We start from the raw sequence: 17,178 nt of genomic DNA, 5'->3' as shown, positions 1-17,178 counted from the left end.
TGTACAGATATTTGTGTTTTCTTTCCTTGATTTATTCATCATGTAATAAACATCAATAAAGAGACTATCAGTGGTTATCATATTTAAGTTTGAGATACTAAAAGAATGCCTGTCATTCTTTTACATTGCCACCTATTCTAAAATTCATAATGCATCTGCAGCTGGGCAAGGGATAGTTATATCATGTTAGATATACCCATGACCAGGGTAAAAATTTACTCTGTAAGTTCTGACCCTCTAGAGAACCCTAACTAACACAATACGCAGTAAGACAGGAAGCACTATGGAAAAATACTTGTATTTTCTCAAAAATGAGTAGGGTGGGAATGTCCAAACAAAATACCTGACGATATTTGTTGTCAATAATAAGTTTTGCGTTTTTGAAAGAAAAATTTGAAATTTGGAAACTTATATCCATCACTGTGGGTTTCACAGCTTTCATAACTTAAGTACTCCCCAGATAAGATTGGTAGCAATATTAACAGGTATTACTTTAAAAAATAATTTGTTTGTTTTTATTTTATTTATGTTCATTGGTATTCTGCCGGTGCTGTATGTCTGTATGAGGGCATCAGGTCCCCTGGAACTGGAATTACAGACGGTTGTAAGCTGCCATGTGGGAGCTCTCAACCAATGAGCCATCTCTCCAGCCCCAACAACTATTACTTGGTATTATATAATGAACTCTGTCATTATTTAGACAACCTATACAAGTTAATGAATCAACTTTCCAGATGACTAATGGAATGCTTCATATTATAATGTCAAGCTGAGTAAAACATTCATCAAAACACAACCTAGGTCCTGCTTACTGGCACATGTCTAATCCCAGTATTCAGGAGGCACAGACAGGTAGATTTCTGTGGGTTCTATGCCAGCCTGGTCTACATCATGAGTTTCAGGACAGCCAGGGCTACACCATGAGACCCTGTCTAAAAAAACAAAACAGAAAACCCTCAAATCCAGGAACTCAAAAGTTGCAGATGGTAGTTACAATCCAGCATTCAGGAGGCTACAGCACAGGGACGCTTGGGCTATACAAAGCACCTCAACAACCAAAGGAAATAAACCAATGAATTCTAATGTAGTAGAGTTCAAAACCTGTAATCATGATCTCAGATCTTCAATGCAACTAACCTTAAACCACCATGTAAAAATCCCAAACTCTGACTTTTCCAAGTTTTTGCTTCTGTTTTATGGTACTAGGGACTGAACCCAGAACATTCTAGCTAAGTGCTTTACTACTGAGCTATACCTTCAGGCCAGGCAAGATTTGTATAGTGTCAAGAGAATATCTATAGTGACATGAGAGGGTTATTAATATATTCCTACCTTTCCCCAGTACAGATCCACATGAAATGGACTTTCTCTCATATCATCCCCAAACCAAAATATTCTCAAGACTCAATGCCCAAGCATATACAACATTCTAGTGCTGTTCAGTTTTTGAAGACTTTATTTTTGTCTGAGTTTGCATGAGTGTAGGCGCACATATATGAGGTCACATCTGCCTGAGTATATGCAAAGGCCAGAGAAGCTTGTCAGATCCCTCAGAGCTGGAGTTATGGGCACTCACGTGAATCCCAGCTCAGTTGTGAGTGCTAGAATCTGAACTCTGCTTCTCATAATTGTGCACCAAGCCCTTTTAACCACTGAGCCACCTCTCCAGCCTCCAATACTCTCCAGCTCTTCTATTGAGCTGGGCATTGATGAGATTTGTAGAAATGTAAGTGTATGAATTTCTGTATATCACGTGTATGTGTGTGTGTTGTGTGCGTGTGTGTGTGAGCGCGTGTGTGTGTGTGTGCGCGTGTGCGTGTGTGTGTGTCCTAGGAGGCTACACGGTGCTGCACCCCTGGGAACTGGAGTTATAGTTATAGTTAGTTATAGTTAGATTGTGAGCCACTGGAGGATGTGGGTGCTGGGAACAGAAGCTCAACCCTCTGCAAGAGCAGCCAGTACTATTAACCCCTGAGCCTTCTCTCCAGCCCCTTGGCACTTCTTTATACATTCTGGAGATTAAAAGCCTCAAAGATACATCATTTGTAAATACTTTCTCCAGCACTACTGCTAAAATGACCTTTGACGATTTTTAAAAGTTAAATAGCCAGAAGTGGAGGCAGAGACCTTTAATCCAGCACTGGGGAGGCAGAAGATTCTCTGTCCATTCATGGTCTATAGAGAGTTCCAAGCCAACCAGGGCTACATAGTGAGACTCTCTCGAAACCCTCTTTAAATAATTAAAAAATAAATTGTAATTTATTATTTTTTTGTGTTGTCTGTTTCTTTGGTGTCTTACTTAATAAACCAATGTCAAATCCAAAATTAAATCCAAATCCAAAAGAAAATTTGCTTATTTATAGCACTGACTTCTTGTTTGTTGTCTTGCTTGCTTGTTTTGAGACAGAAGCTCATGTAGCCCAGGCTGGCTTTGAACACCTGACTCTCCCACCTCCATCTCCTCAGTGCTGTGATTACAGGCATATGTCTGGGTTCTTTTTTTTTTTTTAAGATTTATTTGTTTCTTATATATAAGTACACTGTAGCTGTCTTCAGACACACCAGAAGAGGACACCGGATCCTATTACAGATAGTTGTGAGCCACCATGTGGTTGCTGGGATTTGAACTCAGGACCTCTGGAAGAGCAGTCAGTGCTCTTAGCCAGTGAGCCATCTCGCCAGCCCGGGTTCTTCTTTTTTTTAATTAAATTTCTAAAATTTTTACCTGACACACTGTATCTGCTCATTAGTTCCAAGCTCTTACGTCAGGCGTGTGTGTGTGTGTGTGTGTGTGTGTGTGTGTGTGTAGGGATGTATGTGTGTATGGATGTGTGTGTATGGATGTGTATGGATGTGAATGGGTGTATGGATGTGTGTGGGTTCCCTCAGAGACACAAGGTATCATATCCCCTGGAGCTATAGTCATAGGCAGTTATAAGCCACCCGACTTGGGTTCTGAGAATCTTACCTTATTTGGGTCCTTTGGGAGAATAATATACACTCTTTTTTTTTTCTTTTCCTTTTTTCGGAGCTGGGGACCAAACCCAGGGCCTTGCGCTTGCTGGGCAAGTGCTCTACCACTAAGCTAAATCCCCAATCCCCATAATATACACTCTTAACTGCTGAGCCATCTCTCCAGCCTGTTATTTCATAGGTGATAGATAGATAGATAGATAGATAGATAGATAGATAGATAGATAGATAGATAGAGCGTTCTTGTATGGATGTCTGTGTATTACATACATGTGGTGCATGTGGAGGCTAGGCTAGAAGGCCATCAGAGCCACTAGATGTAAAGTTACAGGAGAAACTATCACATAGGTTCAGGGAACAGAACTGGAATCTGGAAGAGACATCAGTACTCTTAACTTACAAATAATTTCTCCAACCCTATTTACAATTTTATGTATGTATGTATGTATGTATGTATGTATGTATGTATGTATGTCATGCATGCATGCATGTTTTGAGACAAATCCAAGCAAAAGTAATTCTAAGAAATATCTTCTCAAAGGTATATTGCCCCTATTTAGGAAATTATAACAACCACAAATACAATGAACTCTAAGTACCTGGGAAAGAGCCTGATCAGGTGCTATTGCAGTCACTTCTCTGGACTGAGGGAGGCAGAGAGAGGATGACCTGGGGGAACACACGTGCCTGAGCTTGCATAAGCTCTGTTCCTAACTTTCAAATTACCTGATACTGTTGCCATATCTGATTTTGAACTTATACACATTGGTTCCTGCATGAAGGAACCTCGTCTCTGGAAATGGGTAGGTGAATGGTTTTAAACTCATCGTTGTTGATGGTAGCCTAAAAAAAAAAAGTAGAAATAGTAATCAGTAAAAAGCTAAAGATGGCTCCTTAACTCTAGGGAAGGAAGTCTATCTAGTCCACAGCTTCTCTTCAGTGGTAAAATGTTCAACACAGTATCAGTGGCCATGAGCCAGGCTCCCTCAGCACAGCAATTATTACTGGACCATTCTCTTACCTGTACAGTGAGGATGCATGCTGTAGTAGAACCATGTTTATACCAGGGCACAAAACCAACATTCAGGTTTGTTGGGTTTTGTTTTGTTTTGTTTTTGGGATGGGGTTTCTTAGTGTAGCCCTGGCTGACCTAGGACTTACTCTTCAGACCAGGTTGGCCTCAAACTCATAGAGATCCACCTGCCTCTGCCTCCCAAATGCTGTGATTAAAGGCATACACAACATTCGAGATTTAATTTTTTATTTTATGACTATGCTGATTAGTTACGGAGTTTCTTGTTTGTCTGCTTGTTTGTTAGTGTCGACATGACACTAGCTAGAATCATCTGCAAGAGGGAACCTCAACCAAAGTCCAAAGGGCTGAGATAACAGGTTTTGTTGTTGTTGTTTTGTTTTGTTTTAAAGGTGTGGTCTTGGTGTGTTAGTTACCCAGTCTCGTCTGGAGCTACTGAGCTCAGGTGACCTTCCTGCCTCAGCCTTCTGAATAGCTAGTGTTGAGGTTTGGTCTATAGCTATGTACTGCAAGGCTAAATTCTGTTTCCCAAAGTCTAGTTGCCTCAAGACAGAATTCTCCCGAACACCAGCTTTTGTTGTGCAAAGCTAACTCCTTAATTCATAACTATTGGTTGAATTAAGAGGCCTACAACCTGTAGCCAGGACGAAGAGACATAGGCAGGGCTTCAGTTCCTGGGCTCAGTGTCTAAGGCAGAGACCACAGGAGGAGAAAGGAAGAAGAAGAAAGAAGGTGCCATGAGGTAGGTGGATCCTGAAGGCATGACCATGAGAGCCAGCCTGCTGGCATAGGAGCGTCCCAGGTCAAACATGGCAAGTAATGCCTGGAGTTATTGACAGGGAAATAGACAAAATAGCACAGAGGGTCAATGTCTGCCCAGATCCAGTGGTTTAAAGCGTATTATAAAGATTTTATGTGTTTTATTTAGGAATTAAACAATCTAAGGTGGGGTAGAAACCCCCAAATAATATTTACTGAAACAAGCCGGGGCTACAGGGTGTGGCCAGCTAACAATCACTTTTGCTGCAGGGGTTCTGCGTTTTGAATATGTATTATCTCACTTGTCACAGCTTATGCAACCTGCAGCATAAACTCAGACCAGGAGACTGAAGCACTATTTGTTTTTTTTATAGGAGCTGAGGACCGAACCCAGGGCCTTGTTCTTGCTAGTCAAGTGCTCTACCACTGAGCTAAATCCCCAACCCCTGAAGCACTATTGGAGTGTGTGTCTATCAACTACTTTGTTAGCCTACTTTCTTTGCGTTACAGAGAGGAAGAAATCAAGATTATAAGTACAAAATCACACTACAGGCTTTCCATGTGCATCCCTACAAAGCCTTGAGCTCATTAATGTGGCTAATGTGGCCCAGACTTGTCTCTCGTTCTCAACAATCTTCCTGCCTCAGTCTCCCAGAGTTCTGGGATTTCATGCGTGCACTGTCACATTCCGTACTAATTTCACTGTTTTTTCCCCTCTATATTATCTTACTCCATTTCTGTTTAGCAGAGGAAAATCTTGTACGGCAGCATTATAAAAGCTAAGTGCCAAAGAAACTGAATTTCCTAAGTTCAAGCTTGGGCCATTAAGTAAGGAGATACCCCAGTGTCTGGCCTTGGCTGCTTAGAGGCAGGGACTATTTAGACTAGGATTTCAGTCAAAAAAGAAAAGTGATTTTTGCCAAGTGCAAAGCTACCAGAGAGGAAATGCTGCGCACATCCTGAGGGAAAAAATGGTAATTTTCCCTTGCTCAGGGTATGGCAGGAGTCCAAGTGAAGTGGATCAGGGTTGGTTCCAGATGATTTTTCTAAGTAGGCAGGGAACCCTCCTGGTAAGGGTTAGGTTTGCCTCAGAAACTCAAGTTATTCAGAGCGCTGCAGATCTAGTCCTCTCCTTATAGCCTAAGGCCTAAGAAAAATAAATGAAGGACATTTGCTAAAAATGAAAGTCCAGGGCTGGAGTGGTTAAGAGCACTGACCGCTCTTCCAGAGGTCCTGAGTTCAAATCCCAGCAACCACATGATGGCTTACAACCATCTGTAATGGGATCCCATGCCCTCTTCTGGTGTGTCTGAAGACAGCTATAGTGTACTCATATATAAAAAATAAATCTTAAAAAGAAAGAAAGAAGGAAAGAAAGAGAGAAAGAAAGAAAGTCCAAAGTGTAAACTTCATGGCTGGCTGGCTGAGAAAAGGAAAACAACTGTCTTCTAGCTGAGGTCTATTCCTATTCATTGCTGGGCCTGCTTCAGATACAAACACCACATACTACTTCGTTTGAAAATAAAGATTAGGGGTTGGGGATTTAGCTCAGTGGTAGAGCGCTTGCCTAGCAAGCGCAAGGCCCTGGGTTCGGTCCCCAGCTCCGAAAAAAAGAAAAAAAAAAAAAAGAAAATAAAGATTAGACAGCATAATCCAAAACAACCACATGGTAGCTTACAAATTTTATATGGTTATTTCCCAACTTTGGCCACTCTAGTGACAATTCTAGAATTTTGCTTTCTTTAAAAAAAATATTATAAGAACGTGCTTTCGTTTTAATCCCAGATGTGGGATGTGGGGCTGCTTCAGACTGACCAAAGCAGCGATGGATTGCCTGGTGCTCCATAAGAGGTGTGGTTTTGTCAGCTCCAGATAGTTTCTGCAGTTGTGTGACGTTTGGAATTCTGGGAACTTTTTTTTTTTTTTTTTTTTTTTTTTTTGGTTCTTTTTTTCGGAGCTGGGGACCGAACCCAGGGCCTTGCGCTTCCTAGGTAAGCGCTCTACCACTGAGCTAAATCCCCAGCCCCTCTGGGAACTTTTCAGAGAGTAAATAAATACTAAAGCCTCAATAGGTAGGGTTGGTGGCTGGTGGTCATTCAGGGGTGTTGGTTGTGGTTTGTTCGTAGTCATGCTCAAAGAAGAAACAAAAGGAAGGAGATTAGATTCATGGATCTCTCTCTCTCCCCTCTATCCTTCTTTCTCTCCTATTTCATGACAGGAGAGGTAAAATTGGGGTGCGGGGATAAAGGATGAGAAAAAGAAGAACCCACAAGCAGCCAAGACCAGCTACAGACTACTGTAGTCATGGTGACATTAGGTGCCAGGAACTATTAACTTGATGGGACCTTATAAAATAAAGGTCAGACTCTAAAAATCTGGATATAAGAAAACAAATCCAGAAAAGTTCAGGAAGTTAGTTGTGCAACATACCTAAGAGTTTAGGAGATCATACCTTGAGTTGTTATTTTCTTTTCCTAAACAGGGTCTCACTATGTAGCCCACGCTGGCCTGGAATTCAAAATCCTCCTGCCTTAGCCTCACAAGTGCTGGGACTAAAGCATGTGCTAAAACACCGGGTCTGAGTTCCACTTCTGCTAGTGGTCCATTTATATGAAGTCCTAGTCCTGAAGTTACTTAGCCTTTTCATTTCTTAGTGTCTACACATACAGCAGTGATTCTACCTTCTCCTGAAACTGCAGGACTAAAGGAGATGTTATAAATGGCTGCCTCATAAACCCCAAAATACTATATAGGCATCAGCAATGAAGGATGGCCTTTTGTGTGCATGTGTGTATGGTGCACACATGTGAGTGTGCAGGTGCGTCTCCTGTGTGTGCAATGGGGAAGCCAAAGCAGGAAACTGGGAATTTTCCTCTACCGATTTCTGCCTTTCTGCCTCTAGATGAGGTTTCTCACTGAACCAGAAGTGTCCTGTTTTGGCTAGGCTGGCTGACCATTGAGCTCCAGGGACCCTTCTGTCCCCACCCCCCACCCCCTCAATGCTGGGGTTATGGGCAAGCATGGCTATGCCTGGCTCCTTTATATGGATGCTGAGGATTTGAACTCATATCCTCATGATTGCAGAGCAAATAGTCTTACCCACTGAGCCACCCCCTCCAACCCTTTATTGAAAAGTTTTCCTCTTACTGCTTTGCAAGAAAAGCGAATTTAAGAGAGCAAAACTGTTTAGCTTTAACCCAGACACACCATCTGACCTGAGCCTCCCTTGAGCTTCCCAAGCATTAAATTTAAAAGACATCTAAGAAAGATTTTTCAAGGTTTGAGTAATTTGTTTCACATAAAGAAACATCTGGGTCAGTACACAGAACCTATGGGGGACCGAATGCTAATGAGCGTGGTAATGGGTTGCCGTGGAAGGTGACAGTAGGGAAGCACAGTCACCAGTCACTAAATATCCCTACCACATTGGAAAATATTGTCTACATTTATTCAAAACACATGGACACAGTGAACCTAACGTGGCAAGCTGCTGAGACCACAAATGAGTGTGGGAGCGATATAGGGGATCCTGTTGATTCTACAAACCCATCACCCATGTCTCAGGACCACGTTCTCCTCTTTCCAAAGTCCTTGGTAGTCTCAAGAGGTCTTCCTACTATAGCTGAAGTCGATTCAGAATCTCAAAGCCTGTTTCTTTCCACTAGATTTTTGCAGACAGGGCACTTACAGGTTAAACTGTTTAATTTTAGGGGACATTGGGGGGAAGCAACCTCACCAAAGGAGGAAATGCTACTCTCAGTCAGAGTGCTACATGAATTGATTGTTTTTTTTTTTTTCTTTTCTTTTTTTCGGAGCTGGGGACTGAACCCAGGGCCTTGCGCTTGCTAGGCAAGCGCTCTACCACTGAGCTAAATCCCCAACCCATGAATTGATTGTTAAGAGTATGCTTCCTGGGCTGAGATATGGCTCAGTGGTTAAGAGCACTGACTGCTCTTCCAGAGGTCCTGAGTTCAAATCCCAGAAACCACATGGTGGCTCACAACCATCTGTAATGAGATCTGATGCCCTCTTCTGGTGTGTCTGAAGACAGCTACAGTGTACTCATATAATTAACTAATTAATTAATTTAAAAAAAAGAGTATGCTTCCTAGCTGAGAGGTGGTGGCGCATGCCTTTGATCCTAGCACTCAGGAGTTCAAGGTCAGCCTACAGAGTGAGTTCCAGGACAGCCAGGACTACACAGAGAAACTTGGTCTCAAAGAACAAAGACAATCCAAACAAACAAAAATAGTATGATTCCTTTGGTCCATAAAGTTTTCACTCCAGCCTATCATAGTTTAGTCATTTTACTAAACTATATCCCCAGGCACTCCTTAACCCAGGTAATTCCAGGCAAACTCATCCTGGTTCAAATATATTAAACCAAAATATCAACTTTTCAGATCAGTTGTTATGAAAATTGTGACTTGGGGTATGAAGAGTTATGCCACATTTCTCTCTGAGAGCTGGACATGTCTTTCTTCTCAAGGAAGGAAGATGACCAGGAAGACTCAGCCTGGTATCCATAGTGAGTGTCGGGATAGCCAGGGCTACACAGAGAACAAACAGTGTTAAGTGTAGGTGTGGTGGCTCACACCTTGAATCCCAGCTCTCCAGAGGCAGAGATAGGTGAATCTGTGAATTCCAGGCCAGCCTTGTCTCCATAGTAAGACCCTGTCTCAAGAAAAAATGTGTTAAAATATGAACAGGAAGAGACTGAGGGTCTACTCCAGCATCTTGGGTATTTTCATGCTTCTTGAGATCATTCTGTTCTTTTACCTATTTTCCTCCGACCCTTTCTAGTAAAACATAACCTTTAACACCAGCCTTTGTGCTGCAAAAAAAAAAAAAAAAAAAAAAAAAAAAAACAACTGCCTTTAGAGCGATGCCAGATTTGGTTTTGTTTAGCAGGGAAGGGTAAACAATCGCTGTAAAGATACTCTGAAAATGAAATTAAAATGTCTTAGTAAACGACTCAATAAATCAGAAGTCAAACTCTTAAATTACTCATTCATCTAAGTAAATCTTCCATTTCCCCTTAAACCATAGGAAGCCAATGGAAATTATGGAAGTTACCTCTGCTGAATAGGTCCAGGACTGCATTCCCACTCTAGAAAACAGTATTTTCTCATCTCATTATCCAACCCAGTGTCAGGTCCAAAAGAAACAGGTGGCAAATAGCGGTGGTGTCTATTAACATACCGAGGAGCTGGCTCCCCCAGCTCTTCTCACAAGGTCCCTACCCTAAGCTTCCCTAGCTTTCCTCAGCGTCTCATTCCTATATAACCCTGCCATTTCAGCCATGTGCTTTCTTGATTCTCTCTGTTCTTCTCGGCCTTTTGGTCCTCTGTCTTGTTCTCTCCCCTCTTCTCTCATCACTGCTCTTCCAGATGCTTCTGGCTGTATCTCCCTTATTCACAAAAAAACAAAAAACCTTCCCCTCAACCATACCTTGGAGCAGTCAAGTCCTCATTTTAAACATCTAGTGCTAAAACCGGGGAGGGTCATATATGAGCTCCTTTCCAAGGGGCTCAGCCTCTCCTAACCAAACCAAGCTGCTGATGTGACTCTCCCAATGTGTATGGATGGATCATTTGTTTCTACTGGCTTCTTCCACCCACCATTTGTAGCCTGCAACATGATGACCAACCTACTAGCATTCATATCACACTGACTTCACTCTCAAAATTCTACCTGTCCAAGGGATCATTTCCATGTAAAACTGCAGGTAATGGGGCTTTTTATTTTTTTGGTTAGACCAACTGGGTCTACTGCTTAAAGCAGTAAACTAGAAGTTTGTGGAAGAAAGAGAAGCAAAGTGACAGTTTTGGAAGGGCAAAGGGAAAGCAAGAAAAAGAAAGTATCTTTTACAACGTTGAGCTATATAGCCTGTGTCTCTGAGACACCTACCTCAAGGACCTCTAAAGGCAGACAGAAGGGACATGAAGTGTGAAAGAAAGCTCCCAGAACACACAGCTTTGTTCTTGGCACAAAACAATGGAACTCTCTGAAGAAATTAATAAGAAAAATGAAGCTGGTGTAGAGGGAGCTGAGGTAGGAGGATGGCTGCAAATTCAAGGGCAGCCTGGGTTACACAGCAAAACCCCTTCTTAAAAAAGAAAAGAAAATAAAACAAAACAAACAAACAACAACAACAAACCCACAAAAACCTCATCTTTATATAAGGGAAGAAAATTTACTCAAGAAATTTGAAATATTTTAAAATAATTTTTAATAATATTTTTAATAATATTTTAAATAATTAGCTTTAATTCAGTTTTTGGTGAGATATTGGGGTATAAAACTGTACTCCCTAAGTCTATGAAGACAGGCATTTTGGTGAGGCTCAGTGGTAGAGTTCATGCTCAGCACGCATGTGGCCCCCAGTTCTATCCCTACTACTCACACTAAACTGACAGGTCTACCCCAAGGCCATCTGATTAGGCCAACAGAAAGGCTAAGACCAGGCCAGCAGCTGAGTGTACTAGCACACTCAGAATTAATCTTTAATCTCAGAATTTTCTATTTTGTTTGTAGGTACAAATATGCCACAGCAAACCCAGGAGGTCAGAGGTCAGTTCTGCCAAGCGGGACCCCTAGATGGAACTCAGCATCAGGCTTGGCAGCAGGTACCTTTACCCATGGTGCCATCACTGCTTTAGGAATTTTCATATGTGGCTGCTAAGAGGAAAAGGATTGTGAGAGTCAAGCGCAGGAGCTGAGAGGCTCAGGAAGCTGCTGTTATTCCAGGTCAGAGTTGCTGCTAATGTGGACCTGGAGCGTCTGTGTGATAACCAGACTTGAGACACGTTACGCTAATGAAAAGGAAGGATACAGGAATCAAGGGCGGCTTCTGGAAATTGGGTAAGCAATAGTGCTCACCGACTCTGGAGAAAGAGCTGTGAGGGACAGAACCTATAGCTCTGTTTCTGTGAGGTCTGACGGGACTTACACACAGAATGGTTACACTGAGGAAGCAGTGTCCTACTGTGCAAGGGACGGACGGAGATTAGGACGGAAATGCAAAATGGAGTCAGCAGTGTTTCAGTGAAGCTGGAGCTGTTAGAGGGGATGACATCATCTGGGGAGGAAGCGCAGAGAAGGGACAAAGCCTTCCTTATGAGGTTGCTTATGGATCACAGAGCCTACCCAAAATCAGAAAGAAAGCGTCGAAGGACATCATAAAAGCCTCTGGCCTTTTCATGCATGCACATCTGTACACATCCTCATGTTAACATGTATATAAATAACACACACACACACACACACACACACACACACATACACACACACACACACACACACACACACACTAGATGGTTGGTGGTATTTTGTTTGTTTGCTTTGCTTTGCTGTTTTGACACAGGTTCTCATGTAGCCCAGGCAGGCATTTAACTGTATCTAAGGATAATCTTTTTTTTTTTTTCTTTTTTTTCGGATCTGAGGACCGAACCCAGGGCTTTGTGCCTGCTAGGCAGGCGCTTTAAGGATAATCTTAAACTCCTGATTCTCTTGCCTGAGCCTTTCACCTTCTAGGACTGCAGCTGTCCAGTTTACTGGTTGTGATGTAGGAAACAGCCTGTGTGGTGGTCTGAATGAGAATAGTCCCTAGAGGCTAAGTGTTTGAATATTTGGTCCCCAGTTGGCAAACCATTTGAGAAGGAGGAGGAGGACTAGGAGGTGTGAGTTTATTGAAGTAGGTGTGGCCTTGAAGGAAGTGTGTTGATAGGGACGGACTCTGAGGTGTCAGACCCTGTGTGTCTCTCAGCCTGTTGCCTGTGGATCAGGATGTAGCTCTCAGCTGTCTCCAGCATCATGCCTGCTTGCCACTGTGATAATGGACTAACCCTCTGAAATTGTACGCCAACCCCAATTAAATACTTTCTTTTATAAGAGTTGCCTTAGTCATGATGTCTCTTCACAACAACAGAACAGTAATGAAGACAACTTGAAACAGGAGAAGATGAACAGGACCACGTTACACAGACTCCTGTGGTTCTGGACAGAAGTTAACAGTTGCATGGCCTTTAGAGATAAAAGCAGAGCTGCAGTGTAGACTGCCCTGACAGATGTCCACTCATCATCTGGGGACCAGGTACAGGAAAGGGTCAAAGATGGCTCCTGGGGCTACGCATCATGGCTCACACCTGAAATCCTAACCCTCGGAGGATGAAGCAGGAGAACTGTTAGAAGTTTGAAGACTGTTTGGGCTCAAGAGTCAGACCTTGTCTCAAAAAGGGAAAGAGAGCAGACAAGATAGCTCAGAGATTAAAGTGTTTGCCATGCAAGAGTGAGGACCAAGAGGGTCTCCAGTCTCTCCAGCACCCATGTAATGCCTGGTGGCCTGGAATCCCAGCCTCAGGAGGCAGAGATGGTGACCTCCACAGCAAGCTGACTAGTAAGACTAGTTGTACTTACAAGCTCTGGGTTTGATTGAGAGAAATCACCTCAATTGATAAGGTGGAAGAGCAATGGAGGCCAATTCCAACATCAACTTCAGGTGTCACACACATGTGAATACATGCACACACCACACACACATGAAAAAAGAAATGTAAAAAAAAAAGCCAAACAGATAGATACCTAATTAACTGAAGACATATACATGCCCTTCCTGGGGAAAACAGGGAGTCTTGGAAAGTAATTTCTTTGCATTTTTTTCTTTAAGTATAATTGTTTTTGCTATTATTATTATTATTATTATTATTATTATTATTATTTTGTGTGTATCGGTGTTTTGCCTCTATATATGTCTATACACCACATTGAGCCTGGTGCCCACAGAGGCCAGAAGAGGACATCAGATCCTCTGGAAATGAAGTTACTGATAACAGTATGGGTGCTGGGAATCAAACCTGCTTCCTCTAAGAGAGAAGCCTGTGCTTCTAATCCCTGAGACATCTCTCCAGCCCCAAAAAATAGGTCAGTAGTTCATACCTATGATCCTACCACTCAGGGGAGTGGAGGCAGGTGAGAAGTTTAAGGTCATCCTTAGCTGAGTTTCAGGCCAGCCTGGGCTACATGAGACCCTGATTCTATGAGTCTCCAAAGCAAAGAAAAACAAAACAAAACAAAAGAAAGAAATGAACAAAACCACCAAGCAAGAAAGAATGCAAAACGAAACATGGGGGGAAAAAAACCATGTGATATTCCTGTGTCACATTTCAATGGAAAGTCTCTCTCTCTCTCTCTCTCTCTCTCTCTCTCTCTCTCTCTCTCTCTCTCTGTATGTGTGTGTGTGTGTCTGAACATATATTAGGGAGTAGTTATTAGCCAGAATAAACACTTTCTTTGACTAACTGGAAGTTTCTGTACAGAAGCACTGGGTGGGGGGATCTGAGAAAGCTGGAGAGGTGTCATAGGCAAACATCGCACCGCCCTGGACATGATAAGGTTGAAGAACACTCCTCAGCCCAGAAAACATAGCTCTCATCATCTCTGAGCTGGTTACCATCTGGAGGCTGACTGAGACTTGGTGGTTGGCCAGTGCTCATGGCCGCCACTCTCTCTCCCTCACTGCCACCCCAGCTCTCCACACTCTCCAAGCCTCCAATCTGTACCAGTGCCCAGCCTACAGTTCAAGGCCTGATATCAAACGGATGTGCTAGACAATCCCCAAGCCAGGCCTGAGAAGGTAACTTCAGAGATAAGGGATCTCTACAAGTGGGGTAGTGGGGCCGGGCCCAGAATCTGCCCTCAAAGGCGGAAAACACTCTCAAAGTCAATCTCACAGGGACACCAGACAGCGGGGAGGTTACCTCAGCCTCGAAGCGCCCAGGTTCTGGAGGCCACGCTTTGCCGCTCGCACACTGACTAGGGTTCCTCTAGCACCTCAGAAAAGTAGCCAGTCTTGAGTTCCTGCTTAGAAATCTTTTCTCAGAGAGCACACCAAAGTCAAAAGACTGGGGGCCAGGGACTAAGGCTCTCGTCGATCTGAACTCGGCCTCTAAACTGATCTGCACAAGTGAAGCCTTGGACCTTCCCGCCAAATCCTCTGCGCACGCGCAGATTTGAGGCAGGGCGGGGTTTCACAAAACTGAAGCCTGCGCAAGAACTCATAACTTCTGGGCTTCACGCGCAGCCTCATGACCTATCCCTTGGCTGGTGTCTTTGTTTCTTTAAAAATCTTTCTCATTTATGTGTGTGTGAGCACGCTTGTGCGTTCGTGTTCGTGTGTGTTTGTGCGTGTGTGTGTGCGTGTGTGTGTGTGTGTGTGTGTGTGTGTGTGTGTGTGTGTGTGTTACAGGGAGCATTCTTCCACCATGTAGGTTCTGGGCGTTGAACTAAGGTCATCAGACTTATGCTGCAAGCTCCTTTCCAATGAGCCAGGACGCAGTCCACCCTTCTTAGTTCTGACTGGACCACACTCAAGGCCAAAATGGGCGAGGTGTCCAGAAGCGTTTTACACTGAGATTTATCCGTGCATTGCTTTCTTCCCCACCCGCTCCAGGCTGGGCACAGTCCGGTGAGGTACGTGCTACTCTGAGTTCTCTGCTGTGTGCCAGGCACTATTCATACATGGCACTGTGGGTACATGCTCTCCTTTAATCATCATTCCCAAACCCTAAGGCAGATCTTTGATATTCCGATTTAAATACAACCAGGAAATGGAAGGACTTATGAAGGCAAGGTGCTCGATCGGTCATGGGTCTGTGTGCTATTCTACTTCCTGTTGGTCAGGTTTTGTGTGGTGAGTCATTAGGTAATTTGGCATCCTTGTGTACACAGCAGAGTATTCTGGATTGGTGATGATGGGCCTGTGTCTGTGGGAGATGACCTGTGGCCTTAAATGTCCAAGCTCTGCATTTCTCTGCATAACCTGCTGTTCTCTCAGTAAGGACTGCTCCTTACCACCACCACCCCCTCTACATACCTTGTCTTCACATTCAGAGCCATGAAGCACCTACTGGCTCAGAAAACTGCATCTCAGGGTGGACTTCTCTCCTCTAAAGAGGACCTCATGACCTGGGGATGTAGCCCAGTTAGTTAAGTGCTTGCCTACCGTGTACAGGGCTCCAGCAGCGCATATATGAATGTGTTCTGGAGCCCTCCTGTAATCCTGCATTCAGGAGCAGAGAGCCAGAGATTCAAGGTCATCCTTGGGTACACAGGAGTTTGTAATACATGAGACGCTGCCTCAAAGAAACAGAAGGCTGGTCATGGAGGCCCACCACTAATCCAAGCTGAGGGAGGCAGAGACAGGTAGACCTGAGCTCAGGGCCAGTCTGCTACCCCATCTCCTTTAAGCCTAAGCCTAGCCATACCCTGATCCTTTGTTCACAGGGTCTCCCAGGACAAATCCTGTTCTTGGAAAGGGGTGGGCTTGTAGGGGGGAGAGGCAGAATGTTAGGTCAGAGATTCCATTGTCCTAATAGGGCTCTCGGAGCAATACTCTGAAGAGTTGGGATCCTCTCAAGACAGGGTCAGAATAGCTCATGTCTGTCTCCTTTAAGAACCCTGCTGCCTATATAGTTCCTGGGTCCCCAGAGCTGAGGGAGGAGCCACTTAATAGCTTCCCTTCCTACCACACCTAGGGCTCCTCCTCAGTCCCTCCCCATCCCCCTCTGGGATTCCCAGGCCCAATTACTTGCTAGGCAACAGCCCTCCTCTCAGGAAAGCCAGCAGGCAAGACTAGAGTCTGGCAGGGCCTCTGGGAGCAAAGCTGCCTGGGTCAGAAACGCAGCCCTGGGTGTAGGGTAGTCACTACCTCTCTGTGTTGCAGTATCTGGGACACTGTAAGTGGGAGAATCCTGCTGGTCACCCAGGTGTGAGGTATATGGCTTAGAGAGGGCATGGGGTACCAGAGGACGGTTGAAAGTGGTCTCCTGCAGCTCTGAGGTTCTATCCGGGTCCTCGCTGCCTTTGTGTGTAGTTAAGGAGTAGAGGTAGTTCTTGCAGGTAGTGGCTGCATAGGAGAGGAGAAAAAGTAAAATCACAGAAAGAATGTGAAATTCCTAAAAAAGTGAGCAACTGGCCAGGAAATCCACTGCCCACCTCCCCCTTCCACGACCAAACACACACACACACACACACACACACACACACACCAGAAGGCCCTTTAGACTGGTGCTCCTTGCAAAGGCTCAGACATGCCCAGGGAGCATAGGACTCAGGAGTGAGATTCAGGGGTCTGGTCATGACTGAGTTTCTAAGTAGTTTGGGGTTCCTATCATGTCCTTTCATGCCAGATAAACACAAGCCTATGACAGGAAGAAAAGGGGACAGTCATTGGGTCTGTGAGGTCCAGGACAAGCTCCCCTAGGGAGAGTTCAGCATTCACTGGTTTAGGGACTGTAGACCCTTTTGCACGGGAAGGAGAATCTGCACATAGACCGGATAGACACTCCCTGGGGAATTCTCCTGGCTGCCAAATGGGAACGATCCCCAGAGGACCACAAGCCTCATCAAAGGAA

General features: G+C 44.1%; 1 protein-coding gene across 2 annotated transcripts in view; it reads right to left on the bottom strand.

Annotated features, from left to right (window-relative positions):
• The window catches only part of Majin (membrane anchored junction protein), a 36,340-nt gene extending 21,381 nt beyond the window's left edge, over window positions 1-14,959 (bottom strand). Inside the window, exons 1-2 of one of the 2 annotated variants that reach the window (XM_039087881.2) lie at window positions 14,524-14,959; window positions 3,700-3,816 (exon numbers count right to left, since the gene is read on the bottom strand). In XM_039087881.2, coding sequence (XP_038943809.1) covers window positions 3,700-3,800 — 101 coding nt within the window. In that variant the 5' untranslated portion in view covers window positions 3,801-3,816; window positions 14,524-14,959. The remainder of the gene's footprint in view (window positions 1-3,699; window positions 3,817-14,523) is intronic. The other variant, NM_001024291.1, reaches the window with a different exon arrangement.
• Between the last annotated feature and the right edge of the window lie 2,219 nt (window positions 14,960-17,178).

Source organism: Rattus norvegicus, chromosome 1, assembly GCF_036323735.1.
Source record: "Rattus norvegicus strain BN/NHsdMcwi chromosome 1, GRCr8, whole genome shotgun sequence".
NCBI lineage: Eukaryota > Metazoa > Chordata > Mammalia > Rodentia > Muridae > Rattus > Rattus norvegicus.
The sequence above is the reverse complement of the archived record's forward strand: the minus strand, read 5'-3'. Positions and strand labels throughout refer to the sequence as shown.